We start from the raw sequence: 17,758 nt of genomic DNA, 5'->3' as shown, positions 1-17,758 counted from the left end.
AGGACGCATGACTGCTAGATTTTGGGAAGTATGCAAATACCAATTAATATTGATACCAATCAATGCCCATTGCTCATCATTCTCATGTAATAAAGTCCCTGCGTTATCCTAATGTTACTACCTGCTTATGTACTACACTTTCCCGCTCAGTCTGTCCCTCGGTTTCTCTTTCACAAGCCTGCATCTCTGGCTGCTGCCCTCCCTGTCTGCTGCTGCTGTCTTCACCTACAGAGGATGCGGAGGCTACAGCAGCGAACATGTCTGTGATTTTTACACATTTTGTAGCATCTACATCGAGACTCTTCAATTTCTTCGTGCGTAACTTCTCCGCACCCCCTTTCTGCCGCTTCTGTTGCTCCATGCTGCCTCTCCTTTAACAACGCGCTCAACACTGAACGTAGCGGGAGTTACAGCGGACCACGCAGAGAAAGGGTGGGGCCGCTTTCGTCCTATATCCTGATTGGTTCAGTCCACTGTCTATATTGAAGATGAGAGGTGGGTAGAGTATTCAACAATTTTACTCAAGTAAAAGTACTGTTACTTGAACCAAATGTTACTCAAGTAAAAGTAAAAGTATGCATCCAAAAAATTTACTTGAGTAAAAGTAAAAAAGTACTTTGATAAAAAGCTACTCAAGTAGTGAGTAAATGCATGAGTACTGTCTCGTGTCAATAAATTACATCATGGGAAATTGAATTACTGGAAACTGACTTTTAATGATAACAAAAATAATTTATTATAAAAAATATAATATATAAAATGTATTTATTATAATAATTTGTATTTTAGTTTGTTCTTAATTATTAGACCTGTGTAACTTTAATGTGTTCCACAAAGGCACTAACTGATGAGACAGTCAGCCAATACGTGTAGCTACATCTTGACGCCAACTGAATCAATTTGTAGCAAACTTTGGTTCAACTAAATCATCATATATTGCTAGTTTGAATTGGTTTTTAGTATTGCACTGCGTTACATTTAATAATTACATCATACAAACGTCAGGGCTCTCAAGTTTTGGATTCATGTCAGAGTGTGAGAGTTGTTGACGGGGGGGGGTGGCGAACGTAAATTGTTGAGCGGGGGGGGGTGGCGAACGTGAGTTGTTGAGCGGGAGAGGGGGGTGGCGTACGTGAGTTGTTGAGCGGGGGGGGGGATTGTATATATCGCGATCGATCGCCAGTGGAGGGCGACATAGATATGGATCGGAGGTAAATAAACTAGATTTTTTTTTCTCGCAGTGTGAAATCGGAAGTGTGGCGTGTGAGCGTGTGAAGACGGTCAAATGCATGTGTCACACGCTCAATGCGTGAGACTTGAGAGCCCTGCAAACGTATACCTCAGAGATAGCATTACACAAAATTATACGTACGGCAAACTTATCGTATCGTGTTTCCTCAAATTTGATGTTGAGTTCTTGTAGGCTGAAATGTCCACACGTTTTAGCAGACACGTCGTTCATATTAAAACTACTCTTACAAGTACATTTTTGTCCAAAAAGCTACTTGAGTAAATGTAACGGAGTAAATTTAACGCGTTCCAACCCACCTCTGTTGAAGATGGGCCAATGGGCCGCCCCCTCTAAATTGTGGGTTGGTCTCTTAGAAAAAAAGGCAAGGAAAAAAAACTCCATCGGCCCCTGAGGACTGTCAGCCCACATTACCAGTCCAGCCCTGACTGAGACAGAGCCGCCAGTGGCAGTGCAGTAGCTGGACATAAGGTGGCCTCTCTGGAGCTCTAACGAGGGAAAGTTCTGATCCCTTCTGACATCTCTCAAAGCCACAGAAATGCATCCTGGGTCGCTAGCATCTATTATAACAATAAGAAAGGAACAAGTCACTTAGAGCCTGATGACTTCATTGCCAGAGGTGCTCATTATGGTGGCAGAGGGCCACTGCACTGTCCTGCCCTTCCAGCACATTAAGATATGGAACCATGACAAGGCCTCTTCCCGCCTTCTTCTAATGTCGAGGAGCAACACACACGTGCACACACAAACAAATCACAAACAAGAAAACACATACACACTTTGTTTATCTAGCGGCCGTATTACCCTGGGGCGTGTTTATCTAGCGGTTGTATTACCCTGGGGCGTGTTTATCTAGTGGCTGTATTACCCTGGGGCGTGTTTATCTACTGGCTGTATTACCCTGGGGCGTGCTTATCTACTGGCTGTATTACCCTGGGGCGTGTTTATCTACTGGCTGTATTACCCTGGGGCGTGTTTATCTAGCGGCTGTATTACCCTGGGGCGTGTTTATCTAGTGGCTGTATTACCCTGGGGCGTGTTTATCTACTGGCTGTATTACCCTGGGGCGTGTTTATCTAGCGGCTGTATTACCCTGGGGCGTGTTTATCTAGCGGCCGTATTACCCTGGGGCGTGTTTATCTAGCGGCTGTATTACCCTGGGGCGTGTTTATCTAGCGGCCGTATTACCCTGGGGCGTGTTTATCTAGCGGCTGTATTACCCTGGGGCGTGTTTATCTAGCGGCCGTATTACCCTGGGGCGTGTTTATCTAGCGGCTGTATTACCCTGGGGCGTGTTTATCTAGCGGCCGTATTACCCTGGGGCGTGTTTATCTAGTGGCTGTATTACCCTGGGGCGTGTTTATCTAGCGGCTGTATTACCCTGGGGAATGCTCAGCCAGCTGATCTGTATGTCAAGCTCTGGCTTCATGTGCATTACTACAACATACACCCTCCCCTAGAAAGTATCTCTTCAGATACGAGCAAACATGTGTTCAAATCCTTCAACCAGTTTCAAAGACTTCAACCATCATTACAACCTGTGTTTATATTGCAATAAAATCTTTACATTGTTACATTGTTTACATTTGCCAGTATTAAAATCATTGAAGAAGAGGCACTTAATCAGAGAATATACGCTGGGGTCACCAAAGCAAACACAGTCTTTGCCATTCAGCTCTCTAACTGGTACTTTGAAAGGTTTTTATTTGCGACTGAAAAGTGTATCAATTGCCATGTAAAAAAAATATACATTCACTACATTAAAATACATTCATTCATGTTTACTAAAAAACAAACAACATTAAAAAGTCATGCATGAGGAGGAATGTATAAAGAAGATTCTTTTGGGTAGGTTAGTGTAGTGGCTGTGTTAAAACTTTTACATGAAGCACTCCTACAGAAGTTGTAGTCCACTATTTGCAGTTATTGTTTAACTGATAATGTCTCCTTGACAAACAAGGATGAAGTTTCTGAAGTGTTTGTGTGGAATATTAGCTACTGTTTAATTCTTGTAGGATTACAAACGAGCAGCAAACCTCTTCTTATCAGCGGACCTTATTTGAAGGTACGTGTAGCCGTTTTCTGAACAGGTCAAACACAACCAAAGGCTTCATCTGTGACTTAGGAAAACCAGTTATCAAACCCCTATTCACATTTCCATAAGTCTGGAGAAAGTCATTCTCACTGCAAATGTTTTTAAGTAGCAGGGTGTAAGGCATGGAATTTGTGCAGGCCTTGGAATGTGAAGAGATATTTTGTCTATAGGAATGAGGGTCTGTAGGTTTATGGCAGCATTTTCAGAATTAACTGAAATATCTCAAGTTATCTTCATGCCAGGATGCGCTGTAATCCATGTATACACCAAAGCTGATGGAAATTTGGAGAAGGAAGAAATAGTTGGAGTTCTTGAAGCTCTTCACGTGTGCATGTAACTGTATCAAAATGTAATCAACATCTGCCAGAAATACTGTGGGTGCTGGTCCAATAAATTGTCCAGAAAATGTTTTCAATAAAATCCACAAAGAGCATTGGTTCCATTTTAGAGCCCACAACAACTTCCACATACAATACCTGGAGTCAAGAGGTGAATCAGTTAAGAGTGAACATAAAAACCTTAAACAACACCGAACCTTTTAAAAGATGAAACCCTTTAGAGAAGATTTGTAGAGGTTGCTTTGCATCGCTTGCATCAAGAAAAAGTTTTAAATCTTTCAAATAATTTTTGTTATCAATATACTTTTAATGTCCATTTAAAAAGAAGGGAGTTAGCAGGATTCATTCACATGTTCAAGGATTTGTAGAAAATGTGAAGAATCCTGCTAACAAACACACAAACACCCACATCCACATCCGGGGCTAGATATCTGTTGTTGTGTCCTGGACATCACCAGTTACCAGTCATCACCAATCACACAGGTTAATCTCCAGAAGGACAACCACAGAAACCAGACACTAAAAAACTGTCACAAACATATCAATTGTCATGAGCCATTACTATAAATGTATATATCCACACATATATATAAATATACACATACATTTGGGGATTACTTTTATTCTAGTAATAAACCTTTGAAGAAGTGTATATCTCTAAATGATGTTTTTTGCCAGTAGCATTAGTGTAGTGGGGAAGTGTGCGGTGGCTGGCGTGGAGTCTGCTGCCTGTGTGTGGGCACCTGTCTGCTGCAGATTCCTGCTGGTCATTTAGCTCAGCTAATGGGCTCGCTGACATCAAATGGCACGTCTCTCCGCTCCACTGACTGGCCCGTCAAGCTGACGTGGCCTAATGTAAATATTTGGACCTGTACACCCAACCCCATCACCCAGCGGGCCGAGCAAGCACTTTATTTGTTCTACGGTGCCCCCTGGTTGCCCTCATTTTAGTGTTGGGAAGGGGGTGTTGGGGTGGGTAGAACAAAAGATCACAACACTGAGCTCCAGAGATTTGGGGCGGGGGGGGGGGGGTGTACAAACAGGAAAGAGGTCAGAAAGAATAGCACAAACCTTTGTCTTTGGAAGGGCTTCGAAATAACCACTTCAGAAGGCGCGACAGGTTTACTTCAATGGTGACTTTAAGAAATGAAATCATCCTGTAATGTGGCAGAGAGCAAATCTATCAGGAAGGAAGTTGAAGACGGTCAGCTGTATTCTCTGATCCACTGGATTATTGGGCTGGCTAAGGGAATCCAGCAAGACTCGTTATCGGAAAGAATCCTGGAATAGGACATTTAACTGCTAATTCCAAGTCCTACTAAATAGGTGACCAGCCCTGAATAAAAACAAGCATACATATACACAGTATATGTGTGTGTCTGTATATATATATATATATATATATATATATATATATATATATATATATATATATATATATATATAGTACATAGTACATATAAGTTGTGAACATAGAATTCAATGTGTACCAGGGGCTTTATAAATAAATTATGTTAATAATTCTTACTGCAAGGAAGGACGCTAGAAAGGAAGTGAAGAAGTGTCTTTGTCGTACTAGCACACCTTCTGTTTGAAGGATCTGTTGAAGACAGGCCAGCATGAACCTCTTCAATGAGAGCATTAGGAGAGGAGAGACTGTGTTAATGAAAGACAGAATAAAAAAGAAATCTTGGCATAACCAGCAAAAACAAACTTCCCCACACGCTTCTTTTGCCTCCAACAAACATGCAGCATTGAAATGCGTCTTGTGCCTTTATAGAGTTTTTGTGTCTGCCAACAGAAGATTCATTCAGACCACAAAGGAGGAGAATGGAAGTGTTAAGAACAGGAGAGGAGGGTGCCGACCAGGTGAGGCACCTGAACTCTGACTCCGCCTGTCATGCCAGCGTCGAGAATAACCAGGCGCAGAGCAAAGCAGGTGTAGTAGCATCCTTCCTGCCAAGGTTTCAGATCAAAAGACTCTGAAAGAAGATGTGTTGATCACAGCTCCTCCATGCTGCCAGGCAACCTCCTGCCTCCTGCTTTCTCTCCATGTCTCTGCATTAGTCTAATAGTTTTAATTCACTGTTTGCAGCCCTGAGCACTATGGTTCAATACCCAAACAAGTCCACGCTGAACTTGTAGCTGTATGATTCTCCTGGCCAGTCTCAAAGTGCCACCAGAGGTCCACAACGCTTCAACCAGCCGTGTGTATAAGTGCCACTTTAACCCTGTGCAGTGCTGGGCCAGAGATCTGCTGCAGGGTACCACGGCCTGGGGCATCCTGGACGTCACCAGCCTGGTCTCCCGGAGTCATCGTCTAAACCCTGACCAAAAGTGCGAAGAGAATGTTTAAATTATGTATTTGGAATTACCTGAGGGTTAGGGCTTCATTCAGACATGCAGGTGGAGCCCAGGGAAGGGGCGGGGCTTCATTCAGACGTACAGGTGGAGCCCAAGGAAGGGGCGGGGCTTTATTCAGACGTACAGGTGGAGCCCAGGGAAGGGGCGGGGCTTCATTCAGACGTACAGGTGGAGCCCAGGGAAGGGGCGGGGCTTTATTCAGACGTACAGGTGGAGCCCAGGGAAGGGGCGGGGCTTCATTCAGACGTACTGGTGGAGCCCAGGGAAGGGGCGGGGCTTCATTCAGACGTACAGGTGGAGCCCAGGGAAGGGGCGGGGCTTCATTCAGACGTACAGGTGGAGCCCAGGGAAGGGGCGGGGCTTCATTCAGACGTACAGGTGGAGCCCAGGGAAGGGGCGGGGCTTCATTCAGACGTACAGGTGGAGCCCAGGGAAGGGGCGGGGCTTCATTCAGACGTACTGGTGGAGCCCAGGGAAGGGGCGGGGCTTCATTCAGACGTACTGGTGGAGCCCAGGGAAGGGGCGAGGCTTCATTCAGACGTACTGGTGGAGCCCAAGGAAGGGGCGGGGCTTCATTCAGACGTGCTGGTGGAGCCCAGGGAAGGGGCGGGGCTTCATTCAGACATGCAGGTGGAGTCAAGGGAAGGGGCGGGGCTTCATTCAGACATGCAGGTGGAGTCAAGGGAAGGGGCGGGGCTTGGGAAGACTTTTATCATGCATAGAGATGTCCTGAACCTCAGAGACTCCAGACGTGAAGCATTTCACCATTACAAACTCATGTCCAAGTATCAAGATACTAGTTTTCAAAAAGGCTAGAAAGAATCTTAAGATGAAAAAGAAGCGTTATGATGTTTGAATGCTTGTGTCGTCTACAAACACCTGTTGATTGTGGTTGCTGTGTATTGGCCTGACACAAAGTCAAAAAAGAAAAACCTTCACTCAAACAAACGGAGCTTGGCACAATACGTGACGGCTTATTCACAGTTTGAAGGACATTGACAAAGCTTTACGTAAATCATTCCAAACAGCAGAAGAGGTGCAAATATTAGTCAGAGACAGTAAGGCCACATCAGATGGATAAAAAAATGTTATTGTAATTCTTTATTATTTCAATATGGCTTACGTTGTATTAAAAACTGTCTAAAACCTGACAAATAGATACTCTACATGTTCTGACCTGTAATCAGCTAGAGTCAGTGCTGCTTCTGACCAAGATTATGCTAAACTAATAAAGTCTGTTTGCTAAGATAACAATGCTAAACTAATAAATTTTGTATACTAAGATAACAATGTTAAAGTATTACAGTTTGCGACTAGTTTAATATATTAGATATTTGTTGATTTTCCGGGATATGATAATAAAAATAATTTAGATTTATTCAACACAAGGATATGGACGTGCCAACAGTTGTAAAAGATGATGACACATCTGAATCAATCAAACAAGCAATCTCGCCGAATGAAAACCGACCAGTTTTCTCAGAACTTTAAGCTGTGATGGAAGTTACAGCACCATTACTAGTTTCTAGAAATCTCTGTGAACTGCCAAACACAGGCCTTCATGGAGGGAGAATACGTTATAGAACTATTCTTTGTAGCAACGGCGTTATTTGATGAAGCATCTAAAAAGGACGCGATCAATACGAGGATTAAAGACATGCCTGTCTGAACGAGGACTGCTGAACGGCGGATGACGAATGTGACAAAATGTCAGAGCGCAGCGAGTGATTGCAGGGATGCAGGAGCTGAAAGGTGTGTGTTCAGCTGGAGAGCCGATCAACCTTGGCTGGTCCTAACGGGCAGCTTCACCCGGCGTGGGCTGCACTGACAGCTCGCTTCTCAATAGTCTTCACTCTCCACGTCTTTTGCGTGCAAGTCTAGTTCTGCATCAATCCTAACCACCATTACATCGGCACCAGTGAATGAGGCGTATCTGGTGCCACAGGTTCAGGGTCTCAGTCCTTGTTGGTCAGGTTCATACATGTACGGTGAGATTCTGATTCTACCTGTTGCTGTTGTTAGATGATGTATCTAATTACAATGTGATCGTACTAATTGCTTATTAAGTACTCAGTCAAAGCAGAATTCAGATTTCAGACACAGTATGTGTGTGACTGTGACACACTCACAAATGTTAGAAAATCAGATCAAATCCAAAATATTTCAATGTAAACCAAGTGTGCACTGACAGAAGAATTCGAGGCTCTTTCAGACTTTTCAGCGTTTAAGTCTCTGGCAGTGCTTAGAGAGGCTGGTTTGAATGTCTGTGATTGGTGTCAATGTCTTCACACTGCCTACAGTACCCGACTCTCCACATAAAATACTGGCTCTTGAAAACCAGTATAACTGCAGTGTTTTCCACAGGCGGCATTCAGACAGAAGTCCTTTGAATCGCACCGAGGAGCCTGTGATGAATAAATGATTTTCATCACTGGTGCAGAAGCGTGAAGCATTGAGACTTAAATAACCCCGGAGCACTGCACTGATCTAGTGCACGTGCACTACAAACCACTCGTGTTGGGACAGAACTAAACGACGAGCAGCCCTGTCTCGCAGCTCTAGAGCCCTTGGTACCACCGCCGAGCCACGACTGCCTCTCACAACCATCCCGGGCCTCTCTCCAATCCTGGAATTACACACCTATTCATGTGCACTATTTACAGGAGTGATTACGGTGACGGTTGGGTGATCTTCCATCTATTTCCCATTAAGCCTGTGGCTGTTTATGTGTATTGTCCTGGACTTGTGGTGCGGTCTCGGCCGGGCGCACAAACACGGCCCACCACCATTGTGCCTGTCCACAATGGATAATGAGCTGTCTTCCTGTAAGCAGCCTGTTGGCCAGGTACACAATGTGGTCTTCTCTTGTCCGAACCTCAGACAGACAAGGCACACACACACACACACACACACACACACACACACACACACACACACACACACACACACACACACACAAACGCATGTGTGACACGAAAGAGACGCCAGCGTCTCGTGTTGTGCTAAACTCGTCAATTGAAGACTGGCTACTGTAAATTTTGCCCACGCCGAACACACTGCTTTGATCTGTGTTTGCACTGAGACATCAAATAATCTGCCCTGACCTTCTCCGTGGCCCATTTACATGGTAATCTGGAGCAGGGACTGGTTTGGGAGGCCATTCAGCCTGAGGTCAAGGGGGTGATCACATGTGCTGTACCTGGATCAGCCACTGTTGAGAGTGTGGCGGGTCATGCATAATAACACCACGCGCTGCACTGGGCCGAGCGCAGGTCTTTGTGACGGGAGCCTTGGTGATATTCAGTGTTGTGTTTTCTGCCATATAGCAGACGAGTGGCATTTACATCCCTATATTGTATATGATATTTATATAACATGTTTTGTTACTGTTAAACTGTGTTATTGCGGTAAAACTATGAAGAACTACAAGCTGTACGAGCCTAAATCTGCCCCGACTAAACATTTAGCTTACAGTACTTACCTCCCCTGCTCACCTGCACTGGGGCAGGTGCACTGGGGCAGGTACACTGGGGCAGGTGCACTGGGGCAGGTGCACTGGGGCAGGTACACTGGGGCAGGTGCACTGGGGCAAGTGCACTGGGGCAGGTACACTGGGGCAGGTGCACTGGGGCAGGTACACTTGGGCAGATACACTGGGGCAGGTGCACTGGGGCAGGTACACTGGGGCAGGTACACTGGGGCAGGTGCACTGGGGCAGGTACACTGGGGTAGGTACACTGGGGCAGGTACACTGGGGCAGGTGCACTGGGGCAGGTACACTAGGGCAGGTACACTGGGGCAGGTACACTAGGGCAGGTGCACTGGGGCAGGTACACTGGGGCAGGTACACTAGGGCAGGTACACTGGGGCAGGTACACTGGGGCAGGTGCACTGGGGCAGGTACACTGGGGCAGGTACACTGGGGCAGGTGCACTGGGGCAGGTATACTGGGGCAGGTGCACTGGGGCAGGTGCACTGGGGCAGGTACACTGGGGCAGGTGCACTGGGGCAGGTGCACTGGGGCAGGTACACTGGGGCAGGTATACTGGGGCAGGTGCACTGGGGTAGGTGCACTGGGGCAGGTGCACTGGGGCAGGTACACTGGGGCAGGTGCACTGGGGCAGGTATACTGGGGCAGGTGCACTGGGGCAGGTACACTGGGGCAGGTGCACTGGGGCAGGTGCACTGGGGTAGGTGCACTGGGGCAGGTACACTGGGGCAGGTACACTGGGGCAGGTGCTGGGAGTCACGCTGGTTGGATTTACTCACAACACACTCACAGCACTCACCACACTGAACACACTCACCTCACACAACACAATCACCACACTGAACACACTCACCACACTGAACACACTCACCACACACAACACAATCACCACACACAACACAATCATCACACTGAACACACTCACCACACTGAACACAATCACCACACTGAACACACTCGCCACACACAACACAATCACCACACTGAACACACTCACCACACACAACACAATCACCACACTGAACACACTCACCACACTGAACACAATCACCACACTGAACACACTCACCACACTGAACACACTCACCACACACAACACAATCACCACACTGAACACACTCACCACACGACACAATCATCACACCCACATCAAGCTGTTGTAGGTTGTTAAACAGGGCCTGAAGGGCGGAGGAAGAGCCCTGCCCCTAACCCCTACCTTCAGCCCCTCAGGGTGGTGTTGATGCACGCACCCCCCCCCCCCCCCTTCCCCGACACACCACCTTCCTCTCACCTGCCATCCAGTATTTATTGTTAATTTATTGTGTTTTTTTGGTTAGGTGGTGGTAGGGTCATTAAAAGAGGCTTTGATGTGCACAAAACTTGGCAGTTGCTCTGGGGAGGCAGTGAATTACAGCATTAATGAAGAATGGAGAAACAATACTCCAGGTTATTGTTTCCAACACATGCATGTTAATGAGATTCACCTGCACGCATGTGTAAATGTGCAAAAACATTAATCAATCGACCCTGTTCATTTCTAACCCTTCCAGGGATATTGCCCCCAGACCCTGAAGCCGATGCCCTGGGGGGCGAGGTCAACCACGGTCTAGGTCATCATACTGTTGAACAGAGCCCCTGTTCTGGGTCAACCACGGTCTAGGTCATCATACTGTTGAACAGAGCCCCTGTTCTGGGTCAAACACGGTCTAGGTCATCATACTGTTGAACAGAGCCCCTGTTCTGGGTCAACCACGGTCTAGGTCATCATACTGTTGAACAGAGCCCCTGTTCTGGGTCAACCACGGTCTAGGTCATCATACTGTTGAACAGAGCCACTGTTCTGGGTCAACCACGGTCTAGGTCATCATACTGTTGAACAGAGCCCCTGTTCTGGGTCAAACACGGTCTAGGTCATCATACTGTTGAACAGAGCCCCTGTTCTGGGTCAAACACGGTCTAGGTCTTCATACTGTTGAACAGAGCCCCTGTTCTGGGTCAAACACGGTCTAGGTCATCATACTGTTGAACAGAGCCCCTGTTCTGGGTCAAACACGGTCTAGGTCTTCATACAGAGAGCCACTGTTCTGTTTGTCCCCTTCCTGACAGAACGCACGTGGAGATGCTGTCATTTCTCCTAACAAGTCCTGCAGAGGACTTTGTTTAAGCAGGCGGTTTTGTTTTTATTGTAAGTCGCGGCTAAAACCATTTGCTGGGTGGCATGATCTGACCACCCGCTGGACAGCGATGTTGGAGATTGAGCTGGAGGGGTAGTGGTGAACCACAGTCAGACATTTTCATACTTGAACACGTTTTTTTCTGGAGTGTCAGGGTTCCAGTGCATGTGCATGTGCATGTAAAGGTTGTGCACCATGTTTTAATGCATTCAAACAACAATATTTTCTTCCTGTAACAAGTTATTTCAAGCAATGGCTCTCAAGGAGGAGAAACCGGGCTTGATTATGCTTTATATCGTTGCTCTGCTTTGTTATAATGGATATTGGGTTCTTGTTGTCCTTGCCACACAGAGTGGTACCGCGGCGCAGCCATTTATAATTAACAGAGATGTCGTTCCTTTTTCCTGCTTTCTGCACGTGGTTCCCGCCTGTGAAATACCAGGCCACGCCACTGCACTAGAGGCAAAACCTGCACACTTGCACACCCAGCACAGAGACACTAACAAATGTTCATTTTTAATATACACACTTAATTTACTACGTTTTTTAATAATTCCTGTTAATTTCGCTGCCTGGTACAAAATTCGGTCATAATGCAAATGTCTTGTTTTAAACCAGTTGTGTAAAGGGAGAACTTCAGTTAAGGATTTCTGTATATTAGAATATTGTGATTCATTGTGTTACGTTCAGTGGGCGCGTTAAACACAAACAAAAACAATACGCCCCCCAAAAAGACATAATCAAAATAAAAATTATGTTCTCTTTAATTGTCTTTCTTTTATGAGGAAATTTATCAAATAGCGCCATCTACTGGTGACTGCGATCATCAAATAATATGTATAACAGATCCGAGTTAATGAAACACACTGTTAACGAAACCGATGTCGTTTGTTCTTGTTCAGACCTTCGGAACAAAAGAAGCCAAAGCCCTGGAGACACAGGGAAGACAGACAGACAGACAGACACAGGAAGACAGACAGACACAGGAAGACAGACACGTATGCGGGAACTCACGAGTACTCGGGTCGTACACAAGGTCGCGCAAGGTCACAGCTGTCGTCCCTTCAAACGTCTGAGGTGAACAACGCGGTTCTTTCGGTCAGAAAAGTGACTGGTAATTGTTTAAAAGAAAACGGGTTTGAATTATGAATATTATTGTTATATTGAAAAAATAGTTGATATGTTGAACTGTGCCACCAGCGGGGTTTTCATCTACCCAGTTTTTGCGAATAAAAAAGAACTGAATGGAAAAAAAAAAAGATTTATACGTGACTATGAGAATTTGAATTTCGCTACACCAATTAATAAATTAATTTATTACGACATCCGAGTAAGCCAGTAATTTAGCATATTGTACAGTAAAATGTAGATCTGCAGAATTGGTGTATGTGGAGTTATAAAGGGCTTCGAGTCTTGAACAGCAGAGGGCGCCAAACAGCCACCCATCCATTTGCCAATTCACATTTCCCCCCGTTGCCCACACACTCACACTCCGTCAGTGCTTTTGAAGGAGCGCATCCGCACATATTTCAAACAATGTTACACTTCATTAAAAATGTAGTTTTTTTTATTCAGCGTGACAGGTTGTGTTAAAAAGTGAGCTGAAGTTCACATTGTTGCACCTGAGTGTATTCACACGTTCACAAAGGCGGTGCTCAATGGTACCTCCCAGTGCAAAAATAAAATGTGATTTTATTAGAATACCTTTCATGTACTAATATATAAAATAATTCAAATAAGTAATCAGTGTTAACTGTGTGTGAAACATATTCCAATCTCACACTCTGGAAAGTTTATTTTAAAGGTATAGAACAGTTTTTTCACCTCATGTTGGAGATTCAACAATGACTTGCTCTCAAAAATCTGATGCCAGAATACCAATAACAGGCCACTCAATGCATGTTTTATTGAGTTGTACCAGCATTACAGCTACAAAATGTGTATTAAAGTAAAAACACCACTGTGCATTGAAGACATATGTATGCCTTATGTTAGGTGTATGAGTCTGTGTGTGCAGTCTGTGCATAGAGTGGTCACAGTTTACAGGTCTGGACAGTCGTGGCCTCCTCTGGCCACGTATAAGAGTCCACAGCAAAGTCCTCGTAATCTGTGCTGTAGATGAGCGCGCGCACTAATGCTTCTTTATCCGCGGGTTCTGGGTGCAGTGCTGCCATCTTGTGGTCATACGCGTACTCCACAATCTGTTAGGAAAAGGTGCCCAAAAAACAGCGTAGCAAAGTAAGGCACGTATACTTAGACACTAAAATGATGACGATAAAAGCAACAAAACAAACTTCCTTACAGCCAGGAAGTTGAAGTGGACTCCACTTTAATCATTAAACAGCAGAATGCTGCCTTTTCACGCGTCAGTTGCAGTTTTACTACCGGTATTCTGGATGTTTGTACTTTAACGCCTGGCTCTAACCTTCACTGCTATTCTGAAGGAGACGTCACGGATATTGTGGAGAGGAGGATACAGTCTGCCCTCTGCAAGGTCCTTCTCCGTCACCAGGTGAGCAATAGTCTGTGGCCAGAAACAGACCAAATGTAAAACACACTTACACAGCGCAGTGGGGGAAAGATGACAGAAAGAGGGCAGATGTGTGTGGAACCACAAATGTTCAGTGGCCTGCTGTTAAGACTCCAGTCAGGAGTCAGTTCTGAACGCCAGTCAGCGTTCCAGGCCGTAATAATGGATGTGGCTCAGATCAGACGAGTTCACCATTTTCTGTGAGTAAATAGTGCAACACTGAATCTCATCCAGGTTAACTGCTGCTTCCCCATCAAACAGGTTCCCAGTTTCCTCATCTGATCTGACTGTTAAGACATGATTACCCAATAGCTCCTTTTACATAGTGACCTCAGAATCTGCTGTATGTTAGTACAACTCTAACTGGACCCAGTCAGTGCTCAGCTGTCCACAACCGACATGAAATTGTTTACAGGGCAAAGCTTTTCAAAACCCGCTGTCCGGGTACAGCGATCTCTGCACTTGTTCACTGATGGCAGCAGACATGAGAGAAGAATGTATTTTAAAAGAGGAACGTTGCTCCTGTTTGGCTTTTTAAAGGGGGTTAAAGAACATCTGAAGAAAGAATTTACTATGCATCTCCATTTTTATATTGTTTATTTGTTCTGTGTGTAATCCACTGTGAGGATTTGTATTGAAGTCCAAGTTGTTTTGAAGTGTGCATTAGATATTTAGATAACATAATGGAAAGATAGAAACCTTCAGAGGGAGAGAGAGAAAGAGACAGAGAGAGAGAGGAATCAAAGTGGGAGATATTTATATTACCTCAGCTGTTGTGAGGAAAATATCTTCAGTAATGTGTCTCATCTCACAGGCTGTGACTCCTAGAGCCACTCCGGGGAAAACATAGGCGTTGTTGCCCTGGCCGGGGTAGAACCTCCGTCCATCCGCCAGGGTCACGGGGTCAAATGGACTTCCACTGGCAAATATACCCCTCCCCTGGAATACACAGAGATGGTCTACCTATTGAAATACATGTGGATGACTTGTCTCCTGGTCACACGCACAGACACACACACACACACACACACACACACACACACACACACACACACACACACACACTCCCAGGTGTACCTCCGTGAGAGTGTAACACACACACACGCACAGACACACACACACACACACACACACACACACACACACACACACACACACACACACACACACACACACACACACACACACACTCCCAGGTGTACCTCCGTGAGAGTGTAACACACACACACGCACAGACACACACACACACACACACACACACACACACACACACACACACACACACACACACACACACACTCTCAGGTGTACCTCCGTGAGAGTGTAACACACACACACACACACACACACACACACACACACTCCCAGGTGTACCTCCGTGAGAGTGTAACACACACACACACACGCACAGACACACGCACACACACACACACACACACACACACACACACACACACACACACACACACACACACACACACACACACACACTCCCAGGTGCACCTCCGTGAGAGTGTAACACACACACACACTCCCAGGTGTACCTCCGTGACAGTGTAACACACACACACTCTCAGGTGTACCTCCGTGAGAGTGTAAAACACACACACACACTCCCAGGTGTACCTCCGTGAGAGTGTAACAGACACACACTCCCAGGTGTACCTCCGTGAGAGTGTAACACACACACACACTCTCAGGTGTACCTCCGTGAGAGTGTAACATTGCTCTGCAGTGCACTCTGCCTTGCTGGTTGGGTTGCTGAGTGCAAAGATGATCGGTCGCTGGTTGAAGGACGCCATGTCTTTAATGATGCGCTCTGTGAATGCCCCAGCGATGGCTGCCACCCCTGAGAGCAGAGAGACAGGAAGTGAGATCATTACCATGATTCCCCCAGAGGAAGCAGGGCTTTGTTTGGAGAGCTGCAACCTTCGTGATGATGTCATCCGCTTTAATGAGATCATCGATGCACACGCATTTATCTGCTCGTACATGTCGAACGGCTCTTATGTGAGATCACTACCGAATATCATATGTGCTGCAGTTTGGACTAGTTTGCTAATTCCTGTGGGTGGGTGTACTGGGTACAAGCACACTGTATTTACACCTGCCTGAGATCTGGTTACACAGCAAGGGTACCTCTGCATTAACTGATACGCTCACGTTCCATTCAGGGTGTTGTGGTTATTTACACTTTGTACTGCATGCATTTTTAAGAGGATAAAATATCAGATACAGAAAAGTGAGTCATCCTCTTACCAATTATAGCAGTGGGCTTCAACTCCTGAACCACATCTTCTAGGTTCTTCATCTGGGCATGCTCATGGGCGAACCTCTCTTTTTCATGGGTCAGGTGACTCCGGCCCTGAGAGTGATGGGGGGGTGAGTAAGAGTTCACTCTGTACTGGTCATACTGGTCACACAGTCGTACTGAAGCGGCTGTATTTAGATCATCTCAGAGAGGAGAGGGGAGCAGGACACTTGAGTCACCTTGACGATCAGACCCTTGGAGTCAACCATCCAGATCTTCCTTAGACACGCTTCATGCGGGAGCCCCTCCTTTTCCATCGCCATGACAATGAGCTCAGCTATGCCCATAGCGGCCTGAACATAGTCACAAAAACTTAAATGCACACGAGCAATACCAGAGAAAATAAACACCTGCTGTATGCCAGTCAGGATCGTGTTAGTCTTTATGTTCTGAAATATATCTAGACATATGAGAGGGTTATGCAGTTCCAGCACAGGTCGGTGGTCTCCCTGCAAATGAATCATCGAATTACATGTTCACTTCTAAACACAGTCTTAACACACTTTGGTGGAAACAAGAATCCATGGTTGTTCTTTATTTAGAAAATTCAACCGTTATACTGTAGATGAAACTCTAAATCTGAGACCATGGTACTCAGTCGGACAAGAGCGGAGTGCCCTCTCCAGGTCGGGGGTGAATTCTTTCCTCAAGTAGAGGATTAAAGGTTCTCAGATTCTTGTTCATGAGTGAGGGAAGGATAGAAGGAGAGATTGACAGGTGGATCGTTGCGTCTGCAGTATTGTGGATGCTGTTAATGGACCGTTGTGGTGACGAGAGAGCTGAGCCAAAAGGCAAAGCTCTCGATTTACTGGTCAATCTACGTTCTGACTCTGACCTATGGTCACGAGCTCTGGGTAGTGACCAAAAGAATGAGATCATGAATACAAGCAGGTGTAAAGAGTTTCTTCCGCAGGGTGTCTGGGCTCTCCCTTAGAGATAAGGTACGGAGCACGGTCATCCCGGAGAGACTCGGAGTAGAGATTCTGCCCCCTGGGCACCTGGTGAGATGTTCTGGGCATGTCCAACTGGGAGGAGACCCCAAGGAAGACCCAGGACATGGCGGAGAGATTAAATCTCTGGGCTGTCCTGGAAACTCCTCCGTATCCCCCCAGAAGAGCTAGAAGAGGTGGCTGGGGAGAGGGACACCTGGGCCTCTTTGATTAGTATACTGCCCCTGTGACCCAGACAAGTGGATGTAAATGGATGG

General features: G+C 46.0%; 1 protein-coding gene across 1 annotated transcript in view; it reads right to left on the bottom strand.

Moving 5' to 3' along the window:
* Window positions 1-13,591: 13,591 nt before the first annotated feature.
* me1 (malic enzyme 1, NADP(+)-dependent, cytosolic) overlaps window positions 13,592-17,758 on the bottom strand; it is a 73,072-nt gene continuing 68,905 nt past the window's right edge. Inside the window, exons 9-14 of the mRNA XM_076981594.1 lie at window positions 16,731-16,844; window positions 16,500-16,605; window positions 15,947-16,089; window positions 15,006-15,179; window positions 14,136-14,234; window positions 13,592-13,911 (exon numbers count right to left, since the gene is read on the bottom strand). Of these exons, the coding sequence (XP_076837709.1) occupies window positions 13,744-13,911; window positions 14,136-14,234; window positions 15,006-15,179; window positions 15,947-16,089; window positions 16,500-16,605; window positions 16,731-16,844 (804 nt within the window). The 3' untranslated portion in view covers window positions 13,592-13,743. The remainder of the gene's footprint in view (window positions 13,912-14,135; window positions 14,235-15,005; window positions 15,180-15,946; window positions 16,090-16,499; window positions 16,606-16,730; window positions 16,845-17,758) is intronic.

The sequence above is a fragment of the Brachyhypopomus gauderio genome, chromosome 19, assembly GCF_052324685.1.
Source record: "Brachyhypopomus gauderio isolate BG-103 chromosome 19, BGAUD_0.2, whole genome shotgun sequence".
NCBI classification, from domain to species: Eukaryota; Metazoa; Chordata; class Actinopteri; order Gymnotiformes; family Hypopomidae; genus Brachyhypopomus; species Brachyhypopomus gauderio.
Note: the sequence above shows the minus strand (reverse complement) of the source record. Positions and strands in the feature narration are given on the sequence as shown.